Source organism: Hesperophylax consimilis, chromosome 9 (genome assembly GCF_061612785.1).
Source record: "Hesperophylax consimilis isolate HC1 chromosome 9, BYU_Hcon_1.0, whole genome shotgun sequence".
In the NCBI taxonomy this organism is placed as follows: Eukaryota; Metazoa; Arthropoda; class Insecta; order Trichoptera; family Limnephilidae; genus Hesperophylax; species Hesperophylax consimilis.
This window is the reverse complement of record NC_142844.1, coordinates 39168981-39191655: the sequence shown is the minus strand read 5'-3', so window position 1 is coordinate 39191655 and position 22675 is coordinate 39168981. Positions and strand designations below refer to the sequence as shown.

At 33.8% G+C, this 22675-nt stretch overlaps 1 protein-coding gene across 5 annotated transcripts in view; it reads right to left on the bottom strand.

Moving 5' to 3' along the window:
- Positions 1-22675, bottom strand: part of MRP (Multidrug-Resistance like Protein 1) — an 82603-nt gene that overhangs the window by 5042 nt on the left and 54886 nt on the right. For 2 of the 5 annotated variants that reach the window (XM_089635953.1, XM_089635952.1), the window contains exons 17-22: positions 21379-21602; positions 12208-12425; positions 5733-5931; positions 4203-4301; positions 3360-3568; positions 1054-1268 (exon numbers count right to left, since the gene is read on the bottom strand). In XM_089635953.1, the coding sequence (XP_089492079.1) occupies positions 1054-1268; positions 3360-3568; positions 4203-4301; positions 5733-5931; positions 12208-12425; positions 21379-21602 (1164 nt within the window). Of the gene's footprint in view, positions 1-1053; positions 1269-3359; positions 3569-4202; positions 4302-5732; positions 5932-12207; positions 12426-14038; positions 14260-17099; positions 17321-18818; positions 19040-21371; positions 21603-22675 lie in introns of all 5 variants that reach the window. The other 3 variants (XM_089635956.1, XM_089635955.1, XM_089635954.1) reach the window with 3 other exon arrangements.

Here is a 22675-nt window from a genome sequence, read left to right as displayed (position 1 = left end):
ATGAAATTCACAGTGGATCCTTGGGTTTCCTGTTCTGAAGCGGCCTTTAGTTTTTAAACTTTAGTATTTAGTTTCAAGTTGTCTTTACAACGTAAGTTGATTATCACTTTGTTCTCTCAGCCATGTTTTTAGTTTTATTTAAATATATCCATTTGCATTCTTTGATTTGATTTGGTATACACATGTTAGTTTTTTGGCTGTTTGGTAATGTCTCTGTTTCTCCAACCGGGTACCGTACCGAGATATCTGAGCCCTTAGAGTGTCACTGTGACCACACATAGCATATTTTGACAACTTTAATGTGCTTACGTTTACAAATACGGAGTATTATCTCCATATCTTGCGAAGGATATAAATCTAATAGAGAGGGTGGTACAGAGAAAATTCACTAAAATACCAAGAGCTTTGAAAGACCGGCAATATGAAGATAGACACAAGGAACTAAAATTACCCACATTAAAAGAAGAGAAAGGGGTGACTTGATTTGAGACTTTAGATTTTTATTTGGACATTTTCTGATTTATTCTTTGTATTGAAAGGTACATACTTGTACCATAAATAAAAAAAATTAGAGTTGCCCTGGTATTGGAGAAATCTTCACCACCAACAGAAATGTAAATTTCCGTGGACACTAAAAAAGAAGAACAAAACATCTTTTGCAACCAATCCTAGGGAAGACTTCTTAGCAAATAGAGTTGTCATAAACTTTCACAATATGGCATCGATGCTACAAATACCAATTTATAGCTGAATTGAATTCTCATTTGAAGAGAAAAAGGATTGACTTTTTAAAAAAGTTAGTAATGTGAGTTAATACTCAATTATTATTAAACTTATTATATACAACATAAGGGTAACTGGACAAAACAGAATGTGACAAAATAATAGGTTAGGTTAGGTTCCCTTTTTCTTCACCTCTGATCAATGTTCTGCTGTGTCACTATGGAACTTTTGTCATGGAATCCATTAAATGATATATTAAGATCCCAGGACAGAATACCAAGCAATTAGAAAAGCCACCTAGAGAGAAAAATTTAAAAACATATATTATACCTTGAACAAACGCCTTGAGATGGGCGTGTTCCAACGCCCTCCAGACCTCATCGTCTGTGAAGGTGTTGAAGGGGTCCAGGTTGGTCCGGAGTGATCCGGAGAACAGAACGGGATCCTGAGGGATGATGGTGATGCGGGAACGCAGAGAATGCAGACCCAGGGTGGAGATGTCAAGCCCATCGATGAAGATCTTGCCACTGAATGCTTCCACAATTCTGTCAAGAGGATTTACATTTTTTATTTATCTATATAAAGTTTGATTGGAAAGTTTTTTTTTTAAGCCTGTCTCAGTAGGAAATACCTGTGTCGAGACAGACGTAGAAGGTTCATAAATGCATACAAAAATACAGGTTAAATGCATTTTTACATTCTATATTTACAGTTAATATAATAATTTTTCTAATAAAAACAAAACAAATAGAAAACATAGGTTAATCGTATAAATGAGAATAGTATTACAACTGTATAAATAGATAAAATAAAATAGATATTGTAATAATATATAATTGAAGAAGAAGATAATACTAACAAATCTAAAGGAAACGTGAAACAGAAGAAACACAGAAAATAAAAAGATAACGGTCACAACTGAGAATCGAACTCAGGATCTCTTGTCTTGCCTGGACAGCGTCTTAACCACTCGACCATTGGGACCTGGTTATTAAACGTTATATTTCAAGTTCAGAATTAACAATATTATCTTGCAACAATTTTTTTCCCATACATTACATTGATCATACCCAACAAAAGTTAAAGAAAATATGTTGATTTAATTAGTTGCAAGATAATATTGTTAATTCTAAATTTGAAATATGAGATCAATAAATATGACGTTTAATGTATTGCTGTATAGGAACCTATATTAAAAATTTATATGTAAACCATAGACAAAATGCGAGAAATAATTAACTAAAAATTCTGCCTCAATACAGGTTCGCCTAGTGAGGCAGGTTATGCACAACTTAAAATATAGTATATTACGCCATTTTGATATAACACTCTTACATACTCTATTATTGTAACATTATTATTTCAACAATGTTATTGTTACTAACTTACATATAGTTATATAACTTACTAATGATATATTATATATTCTGTAATTTTTTGACGAAATAAATTAATTTAATTAAAAAAAATAACTATGTATGTCCCAATGGTTGAGTGGTTAAGACAATGTCCCGGTAAGACAAGAGATCCTGAGTTCGATTCCTAGTTGTGACCGTTATCTTTTTATTATCTTTGTCTTGTTCTATTTCATGTTTCCTTTAGATTTGTTAGTATTATCTTCTTCTTACATTGATGGGTATAACCTTCAAAATTTAAATATGATTTAAGATTATCACGGCCAAAAGTATTTTTGTTATTTGTTTTTGGGGTGTTATGCCGTGTTGCGCTAACTCCTTCTTTGGCCAACGTTTCGGACAGCATTGCAGTGTCCATCATCAGGGCAGATGTGTTATTTCATTAATATTATATTAATGTATCATCATTATTAATAACACATCTGCCCTGATGATGGACACTGCAATGCTGTCCGAAACGTTGGCTAAAGAAGGAGTTAGCGCAACACGGCATAATATTCAAAATTTAAGTTTGTCATGATTATGATTTAAGATTATCACGGCCAAAAGTATTTTTGTTATTTGTTTTTGGGGTGTTATGCCGTGTTGCGCTAACTCCTTCTTTAGCCAACGTTTTGGACAGCATTGGATTGATTTCATTTGATGGACACTGCACACCCCAAAAACAAATAACAAAAATTTGTCATGATTATATTTTGCATTACTTTGATGAGCAAATGGTTAAAAAATAAAATTCACATATATGTATATTTTACAGTAGTCTGCAACAGTGTGACAACCTATTTTAGCAATCCACTTCTTTATTTCATGTTTAAATTTAATTGTTTCTATTTTAAGAGTTTAAAAACATGATTTGTAAAAAGTAGACATTTTGGTAAAATAGTAAAATTGAAGGGTTGAGTAGCACCCTTTAAATAGCAGTGAAAAGCACTGGTGGTACCCATCCAATCAAATTGTTTTATCATTCCAATTTTATCTATGATTGAAAGTAATTGCGATGACAATGGAATGAGCGGGAAAGTGTGATCTTTTGAAAGACTTTTGATATTTTTGGGTTTAAAGGAAATTGGCAAATTGTGTCCCTACTAGGTGTTCCGTCCAAATTTTGTAAGCAAATTTAATTAGAAAATAGTGTGTTCCGGGAATAAAAAAATATGATTGTATAATTTACCACTTTCGATGTGAATAGAAGAGAATACATATTTTGCCAGCATGAATTACCTGAAGAGAGCGATGGTCAGTGTGCTCTTTCCGGCCCCAGTACGGCCCACAATGCCCACTTTCTCCCCGGGCAGGATCTCGCAGGAGATGCTGTGCAGGACAGGCTCCGTGTTGGCTCGATATCTCATCACCAGCTGGTCGAACTTCACGCGACCCTCCGCTGGCCAGTCAGCCTTGGGGGTGGTGGCAGCGATCTCCCACGGGGCTTCCTAGAGACAGAAACCAAACAGAAAACAATAAAACAGCTTATTTGAGTAGATGAGATTATATTATTATCGGGGTGGCGGGCTTGGGTACCGCCACCCCGGGAACCATTTATTGTATAACCAACACCTCTGCCGTAGGTCACCCAATGTGGTTTGGGATTTAGCAGGGGTGCCCGGGGTCAGGATGCGCCTGCCCACCAGCTGTGTGGCGTGCCAGATCGGGAGAGGGTTTGTGGGAGACCCTTTCACCTCTCCAACTGGTCTCTCGACACGTTGCCTGGCGCCGCAGCGGGAGGGATGTATGTCCGTCACTTCTGGACACACTGATCCTTAGATTACTACCCAACCCTCATACCTTCCTAAAACTTTCTCTCCTTCCTTTCCTTAAAAAGACCCTCCACCCAGCATCCTCAAAGATGACATAGGCTCTGAGGGAAATTATTTTCCTCAGAGCCACCTATGTCCCCTAATGTAAAAAAATCTCTTAAATTAAAAACAGTTACACAAATATTATGCAGGTCTTTTCAATGTCTCTCAATTATAATAATTGGAGTTTTGGGGAATAGGATAGTTTAGGATAACATTCAAACTATCGATAGGGATAGAAGAAAGTATGCAGTTGAATCAGTTAACTTACTTGTGCTGCTTCTCCATATTCCTTGATTCTCTCCACAGCTACAATATTAGTTTCTACTTCTGAAGTCATTCTTACAAGCCAGTTCAGAGTTTGGGTAATCTGAAAGAAGCAAATAAAAATTATACATAACATATATTTACAATACCCAGACACAAACAATACTGAATTTTTAACCAAATTATTATATTAGATAAATGAGCAGCAAAAACTTTGCTAATCTATTACTTGTTGAACATTTAATTGAGCTTGAGACCATCGAAAGATTCTGTAGGCCCAACAGACCTTGATGGGCTGGATGCATTTTAACAAAGCCTAGAAACCATTTTAGTCACGGTGAAGACTGTTATGTAATAGATCTTTTGTTTGTGCAAAATCATTTATAAAAGCTATACCATTTCAATCTATAGATTTTATTTTATTATAATAATTAAAATAAAATAACTTTGTTTAAATACCACTTTATTGTATATATTTATAACCAACCGGTTTCAGTTCAGCCCGAACCTTCATCAGGGTTAATAAAAACATATTGTCTATATGTTTTTATTAACCCTGATGAAGGTTCGGGCTGAACTGAAACCGGTTGGTTATAAATATATACAATAAAGTGGTATTTAAACAAAGTTATTTTATTTTAATTATTATAATTATGTATACCCACAAAGTGTTTGCTACAAGTGAAAAATTTTATTTTATTAATGAGATTGGAATATAAGTACATTATGTTAGCGAAATCTGGTCTAATGCAGTCTAAAGGTTAGGTTATAATTGCACAAACAAGAGTAAATCTATTAAAGTCCTCTCCATGACTAAAATGGTATTGGCTTTGTTAACCGCTTCTGTGCCAAGAGCGAGTTTACTCGCATTCTTGGCCGTGCCCAGCAGGCCAGCCATAGAAAAATAGCCAGTTTACTCGCTCTTCTTTGAGCCTCTGTATCATACATATGTCCCGTTTTTTTTAAAATATGTTTATCTAAGTGAAGGGAACCAAAAACGTCGAATATTGAATAAATTTGGTAAGTCATTTAAATATCCTTTCAAGGTGTAATGTTTTTAATTTATAAAAATAAGATTTAAAAATGATTTATTTTGATTAAAAATTCACGGCCTGCTGTGCACAGCTACACTTCTACCTACTGGCATTTAAAAGGTTAATGATTTTGCACAAAAAAAACCTATTCTATTACAGTTGTCACCGTGACTAAAATGGTATAGGCTTTGTAAATGCCAGATGAATGGAAAAATTATGACAAAGTGGGCAAAAAATTATGCCCCAGTGGAAGCGACCCATAGGCAGATTGAAGAAGAGATGGATGAACTGCGTGGAGGAGGATTGGTGCAGGATGGGAAGTACAAGTGATTGGAGGCGAATGGCGAGAGACTGAAGCTCATAGAGAGTAAAAAATGGAGGAAGTGGTGGCATGATGACGACAACACACTTTGCCAAATAGACGGGCAGCTATTTATATGGTCCTTGTCAGAGAATATCAATTTTCTTTCTGTTGATTAGAGTGGGTGTAGACAGCATACCTGGAGAGCGTAGCTGACAGACAGTCCCACCAGACCGGGGTTGATGGTGTCCCTGCCGATGACAGCAAACAGCGCAGAGAACAAGATGATCAAGTTGCCAATCATCTCCAGCCTGACAGCCAACCAACGATTGGCGATGATGCTGGGATAGTAGCACACCTGGTTGTAGTCCACCTTGGACTCGGACTCTGAAATAAATCTGCATACAAAATAATATTTATAAACCTTTTAATAAAAAACTGACAACGTTTTACATTAAAAAGAGAGATTACTGAAATTTTATACACTACTTATGTGAATGTGAATTTGGCCCTCTGTACTCATACCATCTCACTTATTAGAATATTATGCGCCGATTCAGTGTTGGCACAGTTAAGCCCGGTTTATCCATTCCTACGCCGTAGTAATTTATCAAGGTTATCACTATTCCGACCTTAGGCGCCGCCTAAACTTTACTCCGCGTTATAAGTAAGGGGAAATAGTTTTACCTTTGTAAAGCTCATCGTGAGGTAATATTTAAAAAAAATATGCATAACCAAAATTTGCCAACAATTATTATTATTTTATCCCTTTACACCGGCTTCATACGAGCGTGAGTTTGTCTTTGAAAAAATCATGACAGAAAATAAATCTGTTTTCAGGAACTGAACTGGTGTCGGAACCTTCATTCGCACTTGTTTCGACCAGTAAGTCTCCCAGCCTTGTGCGATCATAACTGAGAGCTTTAATAATGTGGCACAACACATTTGGAATTTTTTTACCATTTGCAAAGGGTTAAAGCACAATTATAAATAAAGGTATGATTTTTAACTGCGAAAAACTTATACTTAAGGGCCTTCCTTACTAGCGATCTCAATCGTTGTATGAAGAATCATGAATTGTCAGATTCAAACGACAATCTAAGTTATTAATCGTCAAAATATCGATAATGTAGCCACGCTAGGCTATCATAAATACATTTTTCTGTCGAGATATATGTTTTTACTAACAATTTATTTTCGTTAAATACTATATAATGAACATCGAAGAATTCTCCTACTCATTCGGCTCTATGAGGTGGCCGTGAATGCACGCTTTCTACGGTCCGTCGTGTCAATATTTTTTCAAAGTTCGAAATTTCGCGTAATTATTACACTTCCATGAGACGTTTCAACAATATTCCACTCTATGCGTTGCGCGTAGGGACTATAATAGTGTGTCGCCTTTTTTTATGTTTCATCTGTGCGTTTCCGTCGAAGCTGTGTAGTGTCAAATAGTATTATTAAGAATCAATTTATTGTTAACATTTTTTTGGGTCTCTAGGTAATAAACAATTTAATATTATTAAGAATTAATATATTGTTAACATTTTTTCGGGTTTCTAGGTAATAAACAATTTCATATTATTAAGAATTAATTTATTGTTAACTTTTTTTCGGGTTTCTAATAAATATAGTAATAAACAATTTGATGTTTTTAAAATATAAAAGTATATAAAATATTCCAGCACTTACAATTAAATAAAAGAAGCACATCGTATAAAAATGTTTCAGTCGAAAAGATCGAATGCCGAAATCACTTACTTCGAAATTATTGCAAAAAACTTAAATCACTGTTAGAAGTATCCCTTAGCATTGAGGAAGATTGTGTCAAGCCGTATTTTACGCCTGAGAACGGCTGTACGTTGTACAATAACGTACCGGAAGACTTTGAATTAGGAAAAATAAAACAGTTTTATTTGGATATATTGAATGGTCCAAAACATGTATTTGGAGACCACTCACTATGCAAGGAACGGGCATACTTTTGCAAACGGGATACTGGCGACACTAATTACGTACCCAATATGACTTCGAGCTTGATAATGTCAAGAAATGCTTTTACAATTTTTGCATGCTACCCGAATTAATTGATCCTCGACACAATCGCTGCATGCCTATTAGAAATCCTGAGTATTTAGAAAAGTGCATAATAGCGAAAAGAAACAAAGTAAAATTGGTTTCAGCTAAAACCAAAACATGTAAAAAGGAATTGTTTCGAAGAAATCAATAACATTTTATTTCATTGAAGTGTCTTCAGAAGAAATTTCATTTATATTCCCAATGTATGTAGTCCACATTTTTAGAAATAGGGAAAGGAGGGTTGGAAAGTTCCTGGCTATTCAGATCTAGTCACTAAACAACTAAAGAAACAAACTACCTTAAAAAATTGAAAATTAATAGTATTATTACTTCAATAGAAGAGAGTCCAAATATAATTACTAATCATATAAATTACTTCTTCAGTGACATTGGTCCAAGCTTCGCTAGTAATTTGTGCAGTGCTAATAAAACTATTGAGATGTGTCTGGTGAATGATTTTAAATCTGAACTTCACGTTACAGGGGACAATTTTTATTTTAAACCAACTAGCATTTCTGAAGTCACAAATGTGATAAATGATTTAAAAATGTCTTTCTCGTGCGGTATTGATTCTTTAAGTGTTATGGTGTATAAAATGCATGTATCCGAATTAGCTTGTCTCATATCTCACCTTGTAAATACAGGAGTTTTCCAATAAGAGGTGTAATTTTGATATTTAATCGTAAAATATCAATGGTTTCGTTGCTTGTGTGGCACGTAGCGCCGTCTTGTTGAAAGTAAACGTTGTCCAGATTAATACCATCCGATTCCGGCCATAAAACATCATTAATTTTTTTTCAGTAGCGCAGTCCATTCACTGTTGTCCATTCTGTTGCTCCAGCCTCATTTTCAAAAAAGTAAGGTCCAATGACTCCGCCGGACCATAAACCGCACCAAACAGTCACACGTTGAGTGTAAAGAGGCTTTTTAACAATAACTCTTGGGTTTTTCGAGCCTCAGATGCGACGATTTTGCGTGTTGACGAAGCCACCGAGGTGGAAATGGGCCTCATCACTCAAAATGATTTGCATTTGATTCACTCAAGTGAATTTTAATAAGTTCAATGCGTTGTTGAAGCGAGTATCGTTCCATTTTATTAATGGCGTTGTTTCTACTTGTCAAATGTCAAAAAATGACAGCTTCAAAAGTAACATCTACCGAAATAGCGGGCTATTCAAAATAACACCTCTTATTGGAAAACACTGTATTAGCTTCGAGAGTGGGATGTTCCCTTCTCATTGTAAGAAAGCTAAAGTAATTCCCCTTTTTAAATATGGAGATCGTCTAGATGTTAATAATTACAGACCTATATTCTTACTCAATACTCTTTCAAAAGTAATAGAGAGATTAGCTATGTCGAGATTGGTATCATTCTTAGAAACATATAATATACTCTCTAGCAATCAGTTTGGTTTCAGAGAGAATACAGGAACAAGTGATGTAGTGTTGAGGGTATTGTCCAAAGTCAAAGTCAAACATGAATACAATGTCCTGAAGGAGCTTGCAGAACTAGAAAGCATTACCATAGAAAAGTGTGGTCTTTTCATACATGAAGAGTATCCGTATATGGGTGCGACACCAGATGGAATTTCTTCTGAATACACCATGATTGAAATTAAATGTCCTTTCGCAGCACGCAGCATGCTCATATAAGAAGCAGTAAAATCCAAAAAAATTATGTTAGCAAAAATGGAGAAATTCTGGTAAATACATCTCACGATTGGTTTTACCAGGTTCAGGGCCAATTACATGTAACAAAAAAAGCTATTTGTATGTTTGTTGTATGGACTGAACTCGGATAAAAATCGAAAAAATTTTACGGGATGACGAATTTCGGCAGACTAATTATGGTTGAACAGCTGAATCGCTTTTACAATTTTTGCATGCTACCCGAATTAATTGATCCTGGACATAATCGCTGCATGCCTATTATAAATCCTGAGTAATTCAAAGTGCACAATACCGAAAAGAAGTAAAGTAAAATTGGTTTCAGCTAAAACCAAAACATGTAAGAATTTTTAAGAAGATCAATAACATTTTCATTGAAGTGTCCTGAAAAGAAATTTCATTTATATTCCTTATGTATGTGGTCTACATTTTTAGAGATAGGGAAGATGGGGGGTTGGAAAGTTCCAGGCTATTCAGATCTAGTCACTAAACATATCTACGCCGTTCTCAAGCAACTTTCAATCCTGAATTATGGTCTCTCACCAGGGTGATACTGAACGTATCTTCCACTTTTGAACGAGGTACAGATTCATTATATGTAACTATATAAAATTTATTTTAATTCTATAATATGACATACTTATATAAATTAAATTAAATTTGTTTTGTCCTCGCCGGCTTTTGAACCCGTGACCTCAAATTAAACTATACAATTTAGTATTAACAGTGCCCCGCCGCACTGCGAAACCAGGCTGGAACAAAGGGAAGCCTTTTGTAACTCTTTATAATTGTATTTATCAAAAAAAAAATCCAAATAAAAAGTTATATTAAATGTTGTTACTGAGAACCTCCTCCATGAATCAAGCTATTGTAATATTGCATTACATTCTAAAATATATTTTAACATAATTTTCATAATCACAATATCTTTAATTAATAATAATTTGTTTTGCTCTGTGCGTGTCTTGTATTGAATGGAACGCACCGGCCAGCTGCCAGGTGCAGCGAGTTAGATATTCGAATTCGCGCTAGAAACATTTAGTAGCGAGGGCCGTTAAGGCAAATTATTTTTAAGAGACTACGTTTTAATGTAGTTGTGCATAACATTGAAGTAAATAAAATAAGAGTTTGAAAGCCCGTCTGCAGTATCCAAAGATACTGGTTCCGAAGAATTGAAAAACAACCAATATTCCACACACGACAAGCGTGTAAAATGAAAAACCGACATATGTTTATGTCACCATCTCTTTAAAACATCTAATATTCATCGTGCTGTCTCCCTCACTCACGGCCATGACCTAAATATCCCTAAGCTTTCTTCAGTACCTAATTTTTACTTCGACGAAAGACATAGTGCCATCTCGTTTATTCTATGGCGCGCATAGGGACAGAAAATGCCAAAGCTGGGGACATTCTTTAAATTGAGCCAGCGAATCGTGTGGACTTGTGAATGAAAGCTTCTATTAGAGACAACAGATGTCATTGCTCGTCACTCGCAGCCGCCGCTTGCAGCTCTACTGTTTCGCAGAACATTTCATATAAATTAAGAATAAGACCAGTTGTTTTGATGCACATCATTTATTATTATTGTTGTCTTATAATTTTAGGGATTCAAACACCAATTGACCTAAGAGAAGAACCGCCACTGGACAACAGGAGTTTTTAATGTTTAGATAAAAAAAAAATGAACATAATACATGGTACATATAAAGTTCCATATAAATGTACATAATATAAGAAAAGAGAGAAAAGAGAAAAAGAAGGGAAAAAAAAATAATAGTACAGGTTCATAATACGCAATTTACAAGTAATTTACAATAAGAAGAATATATTTTATTAAATGCAATCGCTACTACACAATGCTCCTTAATAATAATATTATGCTAGATAAAAACATCATTCAGGTATGTCTTATAAGCTGGTAAACTTATATTTAATATGTCAATATTTGAGGTGAATTTGTTTCCAACTGTATAAAGGCGAGATATAGGTGCGTATGTGTGATAGTTAGACCCGGAATTATCATTGTAGAATAATAAGCCTGGTTGCTCGATTTGATACATAGTCGATGAGATGCAGGAGGAGTTCACAACGGTCTGGTTTGGAATATATATATATATATATATTTTTTTTTTATATTTTTATTTATTTTATAAAATACAGTATAATGTTTAAATTTACATAGTAAGAACATATTTCAATAAAAATTAACATGTTTACCTTTACAAGAGTCTAAAACTCGTGTGTAAAGGGAATATAATTTTAAACTATTTTTTAGGGAATGTATTTTTAAGCATATTTAGTAAGAAAGCATAGTTTATGTGTCAAATAAGTATGTGTAATTTGAAGTTAATAAATCGTAAAAATTTGTGCTGCTCATATTTTGTATATAAATTTAATAATATAGGGACCACACTATTGAATTGTATTCTAACAAACTAGTGACAAATATACGATTTTTATAACTTCCAACGAATCGAAGTCTTTGATAGATATGATTATAAATCCCAATGTCTTCATGCCTTTATTAGTTATTTGTTGTATGTGATTTACAAAATTTAATTGAGGGTCAAACATAACTCCAAGATCCCTAATTTTAAAGATTTTGTTGTCTATAGCGTAGTTAAATAAGAAAGGGGTATTGATCCAACAAAAATGTTAGTGTCTTACATTTATCAACGTTGAGGAATAAGTTGTTAGCGTTACACCAATTGTGTAGTTTGTTGATGTTTGACTGTAAGATTAGGCAGTCGCTAAAATTGGATATTTCTTTGTATAATTTTATGTCGTCAGGAAACCGCAGAAATTCTACATCATCGAACCAACTTACGATGTCATTTATGAATATAAGGAATGAAATATGTATGTATATATATATATATATATATATATATATATATATATATAATATAAGAAATGAACCTTACCTGTCTTGAATGCCGTAAGCTCTGATGATGGAGGCTCCGGTGACACTTTCCCCAAAGTGGGAGTAAATGGGTGACCTGGATACGGACTCCAACCGCTTCAGCTGCCTCGAGGTGGCCACATAGAACCTCTGGATGAAGTAGTAGATTATACCAATCGGCACAATCACCGCTATAAAGATCGGTGTTGAGATGCTAATCACAACTAGCGTAGCAGCCACCTGGAAACATTTAAAGATAATGTGAAATCATGACTTCATTATCCTAAATAGTAGAGGTTTATATGTTGTACACTCTTACGATCGAAAGATAGTTACTGTATATCTTTTCCTAGGTTTGAAGCATGATATATGACATATTATGTAATTAAATTGGAATTATGGTATACGTGTTACACACAAAATATTAATGGATAAATATGATTAGAATCCACATTAATAATGTGAAATTTCGCTTAGGCATCGGCGAAATTTACTGTGGAAAGATAGAACAAAAAATGGCAACATATTTGATCCTACAATAGGCCAAGGTCACCAAGGTAGCATAAGAAACGAATTTTTAAAATAAATGGGATGTTAATTCTTCTCATACAAAAAGCCACCAGCCGAATCTGCAATTTAACATCTGCTAAATATTTCATTATCTAGATAAAAAAAAAATCTTTTGAAGTAACAATAAATGAAGTAATATAACAAAAAAAGATGCATTCAAGCTCACATTTCAAAAAAATATAATCATACAAAGCACTGATTGCAAAATTACACATGTAAAAGGCAATCTATAAAAATATACAAAATTGTAATAAAATAACATGAAAAAATTACAAGATTGATAAAATTATGTTTGTAAAATACCAGGTATTGTCACCAGTTTTACTATGTATTTGTAATAAAAAAGATTTCAGCGTTACTTACATTATATCTCACCATTCGAATGATTTCAATTCAATTTGGTAAATATTAACATCTTTTCTTGATTACAATATATTATAAACTTAACATAATATCAATAGACTTGTATGTATAAATAAAGTTACTAAAAAATAAAAGACAAAACTCATTAAAACACGCAAAGCAAAAGTCGGTTGACAAAAATCAAGACTGTTTTTTAAATTCGTAAAATGAAATGTGTAAAACAAATAACAAGAAGTTAAGTATCAAATGAATTGTGTAAAACAAATAACAAGAAGTTAAGTATCAAATGAATTGTGTAAAACAAATAACAAGAAGTTAAGTATCAAATGAATTGTGTAAAACAAATAACAAGAAGTTAAGTATCAAATGAATTGTGTAAAACAAATAACAAGAAGTTAAGTATCAAATGAATTGTGTAAAACAAATAACAAGAAGTTATGTATCAAATCAGCGAGGAAGGCTCGTTGCATATTTACATAAAAATGACATCAATAATAATTTTTATTGCAGGATGTGGGGAGGTTAGTGCAATCCCACACTTCCCATATAGATATACATATTTTTTGTACGATAGATATATGATAAATGCAAAAACATTATGAGGAAAAATAAATGAACAATTAAGGACAACTATGCAGGGCGTGGTCTTGAGAGAGCTTGGGCCCAGCACTCAATCAGGAATGGCACTTGGTGCTGGTAGGCTGCGGTTACCACCACAGTGCTGGCGGAGGCCATTAGCCGCATCCTGGCTCCAGTGACCCGGTGAAATTTACTTTACGGAATTCAATACTTCGTTTGTGTGAAAGCACTATGAAACAATACATGATTTATTATTTTATTTATTTATTTACTTTTCAATGTGCAAGTAAACATTGACAACACTTTTTGTCATTTAGATTGCATGTTTAATATAAAATTACCTGGAAGGTGCAATAGACGCAATCACTTATTTGAAATGGCAAAGAGTTATCCATAATATCAACATCCTTTGAGAACCTAGCCAGGATGCGTCCTGCGGGGGTGGTGTCGAAGAAGTGCAGCGGAGCTCTGAGCACCCCGTAGAGCAGCACCTCGTGCATGGCCCGAGCAGCAATCAGGCAGCCCAGCAAAGGGGACAGATCCTCCGCTAGGGAGGACAGCGCTGCAACCATCACCCTCCTTGTAGTCACGGAACCACCAATTACTCTCACAATACCCAGCCACACTAATTATTCCAAGAGACCAAGCTCTCTAAACGTACAATAACAGAGTATTTGGTTAAACCTCGACTTTAGTTATATCTGGATGAAATGCGACCTAAGGGGAGAATTATTCAACAACTCTTGTGATACGATATTAGCAATAACAGCCAAGAGTAAGCAAGTATTTTAATGTGGGAAAATGAAATATATTGAGTTATAAGTAAACAGAGAGGTAAATAGAAAGACGAAAAACCCATGACAGCAAAAAATGTTCAAGAACAAACAGAATCAATCATGAATTACCAGTATCACAACACATTACAACTAAAATAGTCATCAAGACCATAATACCAAATCCCTTCACACATTAACTATTTAAGATAAAACTGTAAACCCAAAAACTGATGATGACCTAATTAGATGGGAGCTCATTCCGAGAATGTGGAGCCAGCGTGTTGAATGCTGTCTCCAAACTTGACAACATATGTACTAGAGGGTTCAAGTAGACTTGGCCGGCCCGATCGTGAGTCATTCAGAACCAGCCTAGTTTGACGGTGCCAGCAATGCCTTATAGCCGTATAACAAATATTAAACTGAACTCTCTCTGTGACTCGAAACCAGTGAAAGGAACCATGTAGAAGATGCGTGGTGAAGACCCGACGGCTTAAAAATAATTTATTTAAAACAAATCCGGCAGGGTACACGATTCAAAACGAAAACGGCAAATGTCAATAACAAACACTGCAGCGTCATGTAGTATTAAAATAATTTGGTGCGTAACAAAATTTCTAATGAAAACAGAAGTGCCCATAATTATAATTTACAAAAACAAAAAATACGAAGTAGTAAAATTAAGAAAACTAATAATTTGCATAAAGTTATAATAAATACAGGTATCAATAAAAATGTCAACAATTACCTGACACTGACATCTTTGTTACAATAATAAATACACTTTATAAATTGTTACTTAATTTTATGATTGGAATGATCAGTCAATAATAAACAAGGCTTTGCTCGGCATTTATGGAAATGAACAAATACATATAAATTATGTATAACAGCTCAAAAGTTCTACACATTGTTCAGAACAAAGTAAATTGAGTGAGAAAAGTTTGCATACAGTGAAACAAAAAAATGGTGAAGCCAGACACATTTATGTACAACTGTTACTTTAGTTTCAAAATACACTTTGCCAATTGGATGATTTTTCACTGGATTAAATTTAAATTACCCAATACATTAACCACTCGGAACATTAGAACGTCAAAAGACGTAAATATGATAATAGCGGTCAAGACATTAGTACGTCTTTTCACGTAAGCGCGCGAGATTTTACAAAAATCGATTTATTTCCATCACTAGTATACGGATTGCCATGATTTAAAAAACAGAGTATCGATAATGAATAACGCTACGCGTCTGCATTCAAAAATATCTATGGAATCTAGAGGTGCATTTTCTGAGTCGATTGAATCTGTCAGCTTGTTCGTTCGTAATTTATTGCGTTTTTAAATAATTTATTAAAAATATTTTAGTTTGGACGGTTAATATTTTGAGGTGACCAATAGTTTTTAATTATATTTCTTCAATATATAAAGTGTTATTTCTTTATGATACTCAGAAAAAAGTACATTTTTCACAGCTTTGAAATAATGGTCAGCGATTTTTACATATTTTTGACGTTTTCAGAAAATGTATATTTAGAAACGCAAATATTTACGTATAACAAAACAATACGATAGTGAATTTCATAATCTTTCCAAAACATTTTTTAGAATGAGACTACGTTTCCCAAAACGTGAGTTATGGAGCTTTTAACAAAACTCGTGAATAACACAAAAATTTCCGCGTTTTGACAGTTCGCAAAGGAACACAAAGTAAATAAAAGTCCTTTTCTGAGAGGTTAACATATCATTGTGCATATTTTATAGGTGAATTTAATACTTAATTACTTACTTTAAGTCAGTACAGGTATAATTATTAGCAAAAGCTTAATTTAATTAGCATAATAATATGACTAAATAACTTGAGCTACTTTAAATACAAACATACAGTACTACAACAAAAACAACAGTATTTCATTTAGGCAAAACAAACAACAAAAAATATGACGGGAGTACCTTAATTCAAATCAAATTCAAGACTTAAATTGACAACAAAAAAAAACTGGTCTAGCGGTGTTTGAAATTAAGTGCAACAAATATTTGTAAAGCTCAGGCATTACAAGTCAAGAGATTAGTAAAAAAAACGGTTTGTTACAATATTTTTAAGTGGAATGGAAAATACAAAATTAAGTAAATGCATTCAACTATAAAATTAATTATTAAGAAATTGTAATAACATTTAAATAACTCAACATTAAAATGCAATGCACCATGCCCAATTGGTTGTTACAATAATATTGGTAAAATACTAGGTATTGTCTTCAGTTTCACTACTTGTAATAAGTAATTTCATGTTACGTTCAATCTCACCATTTAAATTTGCTTCAATTCAATTTGGTAACATCCTATCTTGATTATATAAATTCAATATAATTTCATTAGATTTAAGCATAATAATAAATTCGCTACGCCAAAAAAAAATTTTCAAAAAACTCTTAAAACACAAAGCAAAAGCCAAACACAAAAACATAAAAAACTCAAAATTTTTAAAATCCGTAAATAATAATAGCTCAGTGAAGGAGACTGGATGCTTAATTACATAAAAATGACAAGAAATAATAATTGATTTACTTTTCAATGTTCAAGTAAACACCGGAATATTGTCATTTGGATTGTACGTTTATAGAATTTACCTCGAAGATGCAATAGAGGCAATCGCTTATTTCAAATGGCAGAGAGTTATCCATAACATCAACGTCCTTTGAGAACCTAGCCAGGATGCGTCCTGTTGGGGTGGTGTCAAAGAACTGCAGCGGAGCCCTGAACACTCCGTGGAGCAGTACCCCGTGCATGGCCCGAGCAGCGATCAGGCAGCCCAGCGAAGGGGACAGATCCACCGCTATGGAGGACAGCGCTGTAACCATCACCCTCCTTATAGTCATGGAACCACCAATTACTCTCACAATACCCAGCATTACAAATCATTCCACGTGTCCATGTGACCATGCTTTCTAATTCTATCTCTATCATGTACATAAACCATATTCATGCAAAAAGTATAAGTTCATGCAGTGGAACTCAACATTTATTCTTGCTTGTACTTTATTTCCGTGCGTCTATGTATCAAATTGATTCATTTTACCATGGCTGGGTCATTTTCCTGGAGGTAAAGTAAAAGCTAAGGTTAAGTTTTAAATGGGAGAACGGGGTCAAAAAAGCAATGTTTTGCCGGCCTCCGTGTTGGAGGGGTAAGGCTCTCGACTAGCGAGCGAAAGGGAGGTCGCGGGTACAAATTCCGGCGTGCAAAAGTAAATTTTGGTTAATTTCTGTTATTTCACAATTTACTCATTTGAAATACTATAAAGTATATTTGCGGCACGTACCAGATTAGAATATACTCTCAGTATCACCCTGGTGTAAGACCACCTTCGGAATTGTGCATGAAATGGTTTTGACTGTGTTGGGTGACCAGATCTGAATAGCCAGGTACTTCCCCATCTCTTTTCCCTCCCCACTACCTTCAGCCTCACAACCTACCCCGATTGGGGATGCCAGTCTCATTGGCTCCAGACGAATGGGAGCAGTTGGGACTCTTGTGCGGTTTCACTTTTTTTTTTTTAAATGGCTGAAATCGATTGTGGTTTTGGTGGTTTATTTACTTCTAGTGCCTTTGTCAAATGCGTAAATTGTTCAGAAAAGGCTACTAGTTGTTTATTTCTTGGCATAGAAATATTTCAAAACATTCTTTTGACATAAACGTTAGATAGGCCACATTTCTTTCGGCTTTTGTGCCTTTAAAAGAAAGGGCATTTAATAGTATTTTCCGATACTTAACTCAAACAATTACATAAACTCTGAAATAGGTACCTCTAGAACTAATTGATTTAACAACTCTTGTGATAAGATGTTAGTAATCAACAACTAAGAATAATCAAGTATTTTAATGTGGGAAAATGAAGAATATTGAGTTCCATAATGACCACAACCGAAGTAAACAGAGAATAAGTAAATAGAAAGAAGAAAATCCAAGGCAGCAAGAAATCTTCAAGAACAAATAGAATGACTCATGAAGTACAAATATCACAACACGTTACGACTACAATAGTCGTGAAGAAGACTATAATACCAAATTCCATCACGCATTTCTATTGATTAGATAAAACCGTAAACCTTAAAACTGAACCGACTGTAATTTTGATTTGGCGAATGACTCTGCAACTAAATCATTGTCCACAACAAAAAGATTTTTTTGTTGATTTCATCTTTCCGCCAAAACAACATTACTTCGCAGATATACAGAAAGCTAGGATTACCTTTAAAGTTCGACACAATTATTAGATTTCACAAGGCCACCAATTTCCCAAAAAACACATGAATGCCTTCATTTCAGTAATATATCCCAATTGACATACCCTGAAAAACCCGAGAATTGCCTGGCGGAGATCAATGGGGACCCTGTTGTCCAGAATGTCAACATCTAATGAGAGTCGAGACAAAACGCGGCCTATCGGTGTAATATCAAAGAAAGACACTGGTTGGCGCATAATGCAATGAAGCAGCTCCGTGTGGAGGATGAGAGAGGAGTTGAGGGCCCCAAAAGCCAACGCGAGGCTGCCACTCAAAAACGCCAAAGCTGGAAACATATTGATTTAAAGTTTATTTGAAAAATCTCTGCACTTGTCATTTAACCGGCAGAATGCAGATGGAGCTGGTCTTCGAATTTCAAACATTCTGCTCACAAGGGGATCTAAGAAGATAACATTTTAAGACGGGTTGTTTCATACTTAGACGTTAGGCACCTACAAACTGTAATAGTTACTGTTGGTATGAAAGGCACTCATGATTGAAAGCTATTTATGGTTAGTGTTTTTAGTTTATAGAACTCATTGTAACTTTAAAAAAAAAAATCATAATTGTTAAAATGTTAAGTTAACATTACAATAGGCAGTTTGCATGAAAGCTGCGGCAGAAAAGAAAAAGATTAGGTTAAATTAGGAAACACATAAATTTGTTTTTGATCACTTTCAAACAAAAACAAATTTATGTATTTATTGTTATTAAGTTTAATTTGTAGAACTCCATTTTATTTTTTTATTTTTTTATATATACAATAATATTATTATTGGGTTTATAAAAACAGTTTATATTTAAACAAGTTCTGCTGTGTAATTATTATTACACGTGACAGCTGTTTCGCCCTCTAAAGGCATTATCAAACTGTCATTATCAAAGTTTGATAATGCCTTTAGAGGGCGAAACAGCTGTCACGCGTAATAATAATTACACAGCAGAACTTGTTTAAATATAAACTGTTTTTATAACCCAATAATAATATTATTGTATATATAAAAAAATAAAAAAAACAAATTTATGTGTTTCTATTGTAAATTATGATGAGCCTCAAAGTTAACGCTTTTTACAAATATCTTACTTCTTTTTTTACTGTATGTTTTTCAAATTGTTTGCATATTTTTAATATTGTTTCAATAATGAATTATATAAATAAATAATTTGATTATCTAAAACTATACAAAAATAATTGAAAGCATTTTTATGGAAAGACTGACACTAAATAATTCAAAGAACTCTGAAAAAAGGGCTGAAGGTTAGTATGTTTTGCAGTACCATTTTTAGTGCATGTTATTTCATTCATTTCAGAAGAAGTCACAATAATCATAATTATTTATAATAAAGCACATTATTAGAACTTGATAAAATAAAAATAAATTTTAACAGGAAAATACAGGAAGAAGCCAGAAAAGGTATACATAAGTTCATAGAGTAACAGAATTTAAAACAGCACAAATGTAAGTACGCTTACTGACTATCATGCAACAACCAAACCCATTAAGTACATTAAATAATAACCAATAACTAGGAGTAAGTGCCAACAAATAATACATGAATGTGCAGTGCAAAGTTATGAGTGATTACTTATTTACTAGTCAAATTTAATTACAGTGGACATAGATCAAATTTGTAATAACAATGGGCTTATTATTAGTAAGCTTAAAAGTATTTTCACAGATATATTTTATGTATCTTAATACGATCAAAACAAAACGGTAATATTTATATTGAATAAGTAATCATTTATTCAAACATTCCAGTGACAACAATAACTATTTTAAGCTATACCAATAAAGTAGATAAGTTACATAGTAAACAATAATGTAAAGATATATGACAAGTATGTAAATATAAAAAATTTCCTAATCACAAAATAAAACAAAGCACAAGAACAAAACATTAAAATCGTTAACCATAATTCCAATAATTAAAAAAAAATTGCTTCACCATAGAAAAGATTGTAAATACAAAATAGAACAGGAAAAGATGGATATGGAATCAATTACAAAGTGTTAACTTAAGGAACACAAACTGATGAGTACTTATTAATTTAATGTCTACCAAGCCCGGATCATGTGATAAACTACAACAGCTGATCGCAGGGACAAGCGCACCATGATCTAAATATTGCACAATTACTACGTACTCCGTGGTAGACATGAACTTAGTAAGAATTATAAAATGGGAATAATTTGGAAAGAAAATTATATTTCAATACTAGGTTTAGAAGAAACCCAGTGCCACAGTAAATTATCGATAGAAATTGGCAATAGATCAAAATTTTAAGAATTTAGCTACCTATTAGAAATCATTTCACAAAGAATTCAGTACAAACAAAAAAGTTATGTAACAAGCTTTACAGGTTCGCTGCCATTCAATTTTAAGGATGTAAAATGAACTAAACCCAAATGTCCCGGTGAGAACAGTTAGCAGCAAACAAGTTAAAGGACAATTATCTAGAAATAAGCTGTTGAATTAATTGTGATTCTAAAATTGTAACCACTTCCTTATAAATGTTGTGTTACAAAAGAGGTCACAGCAACAGGATATTACCTCCTACATGCTGAGAACCGCCATATAACGATAGGAATATAATTATTTAATTTTTAATAAACCCCCTACCGCAAAGAAGCAAGAGACCCATCCTCGTAATGTCATGGGCAGCACGTTGTCCAGCACGTCAACGTCCTTGCTGAAGCGGTTGAGGATGCGGCCCACAGGCGTGACATCGAAGAAGGAGGTGGACGGAGCCCTCAGCACTGTGCGGAGCATCAAACCATGCATCAGCGCCGCCGCGTCCAGCGTGCCGAGGTAAAGCGCCAGGGACGATACGGACACCGTTAACACTGAACCACAATGTCCATTTAATATTATATTTAGCCAAAGTTATATAGCGCCCTTTGGTGTTACAATCACATCGAGGGCACTTTACAATGCAGCCCTTTCTAAAAAGTGTGTTTTCAATCGACTCTCAAAGTTTTCAAAGCTAGTTTCTGACTTCAAACTAAATGGGAAGTAATCCAAGATTACGAATCCAGCGCATTGAATGACCTGTCCCCAAACATTACAACATTCACACGAGAGGGATCAAGGAGTCTATTTGATGCATCAGACCAAGCTGACCTAAGCGTAAGTTGCCTCTAAGTGAGATTTGTCAAGTATTACAGTACCAGCCCGATCAGTGAAACATATATCTTACATCATAAGACAAAATTAAACTTTAAACTCTGTGACTCGGAGTCAAGCAAATCTTGTAGAAGAGGAGCGATTTACTCATTTTTAAGGTCATTCAAAAGAAGTACATCATGTATTACAGGTAAATCTGTACTATTTTTACAGGTTGAGGATATATTTCAGATAATATTTCTAAGGCATCTAGTTAGTGAAGTGTTGAAACATAGCCGGCAGTGCTAAATTCAACATTGAGTCAAATATAATAACACCAAGTGTGGTTTTAAAAAAAAAATCACCATTAACATGTTGATATTGAAGTGAGATTAAAAACAAGCCCTCATTTAAGCCATAAAGCCAATTAGTAAGCAAGGATTGCATTGTTGAAGATGGTGGTACCATACAAAACAAACTTTCAAAATATGAGTCAATAACAAATACCGCAAAGTCATGTTGCTTTTAAAAAAATGGCATCACAAAGTTTGTAACAAAAACAGAAACAATAAATATCAACAAATTATTATAAAAAAACAGAAATTTATGAAAATAAATCATGCAAAGTATGTAGTATGTAACATCCTTGCATCAAGTTATGATAAAATATTGGTCATTTCTTGCTGTTTACAACCAAATGCCTAAACTAAACACTAAAGTCTTTGAGAATGGTACCATTAGGTATAATTTAATGGTTATTATTATTTGGTATATTATAATGGTATAATTTAACCACAATATATAATGTTGCATT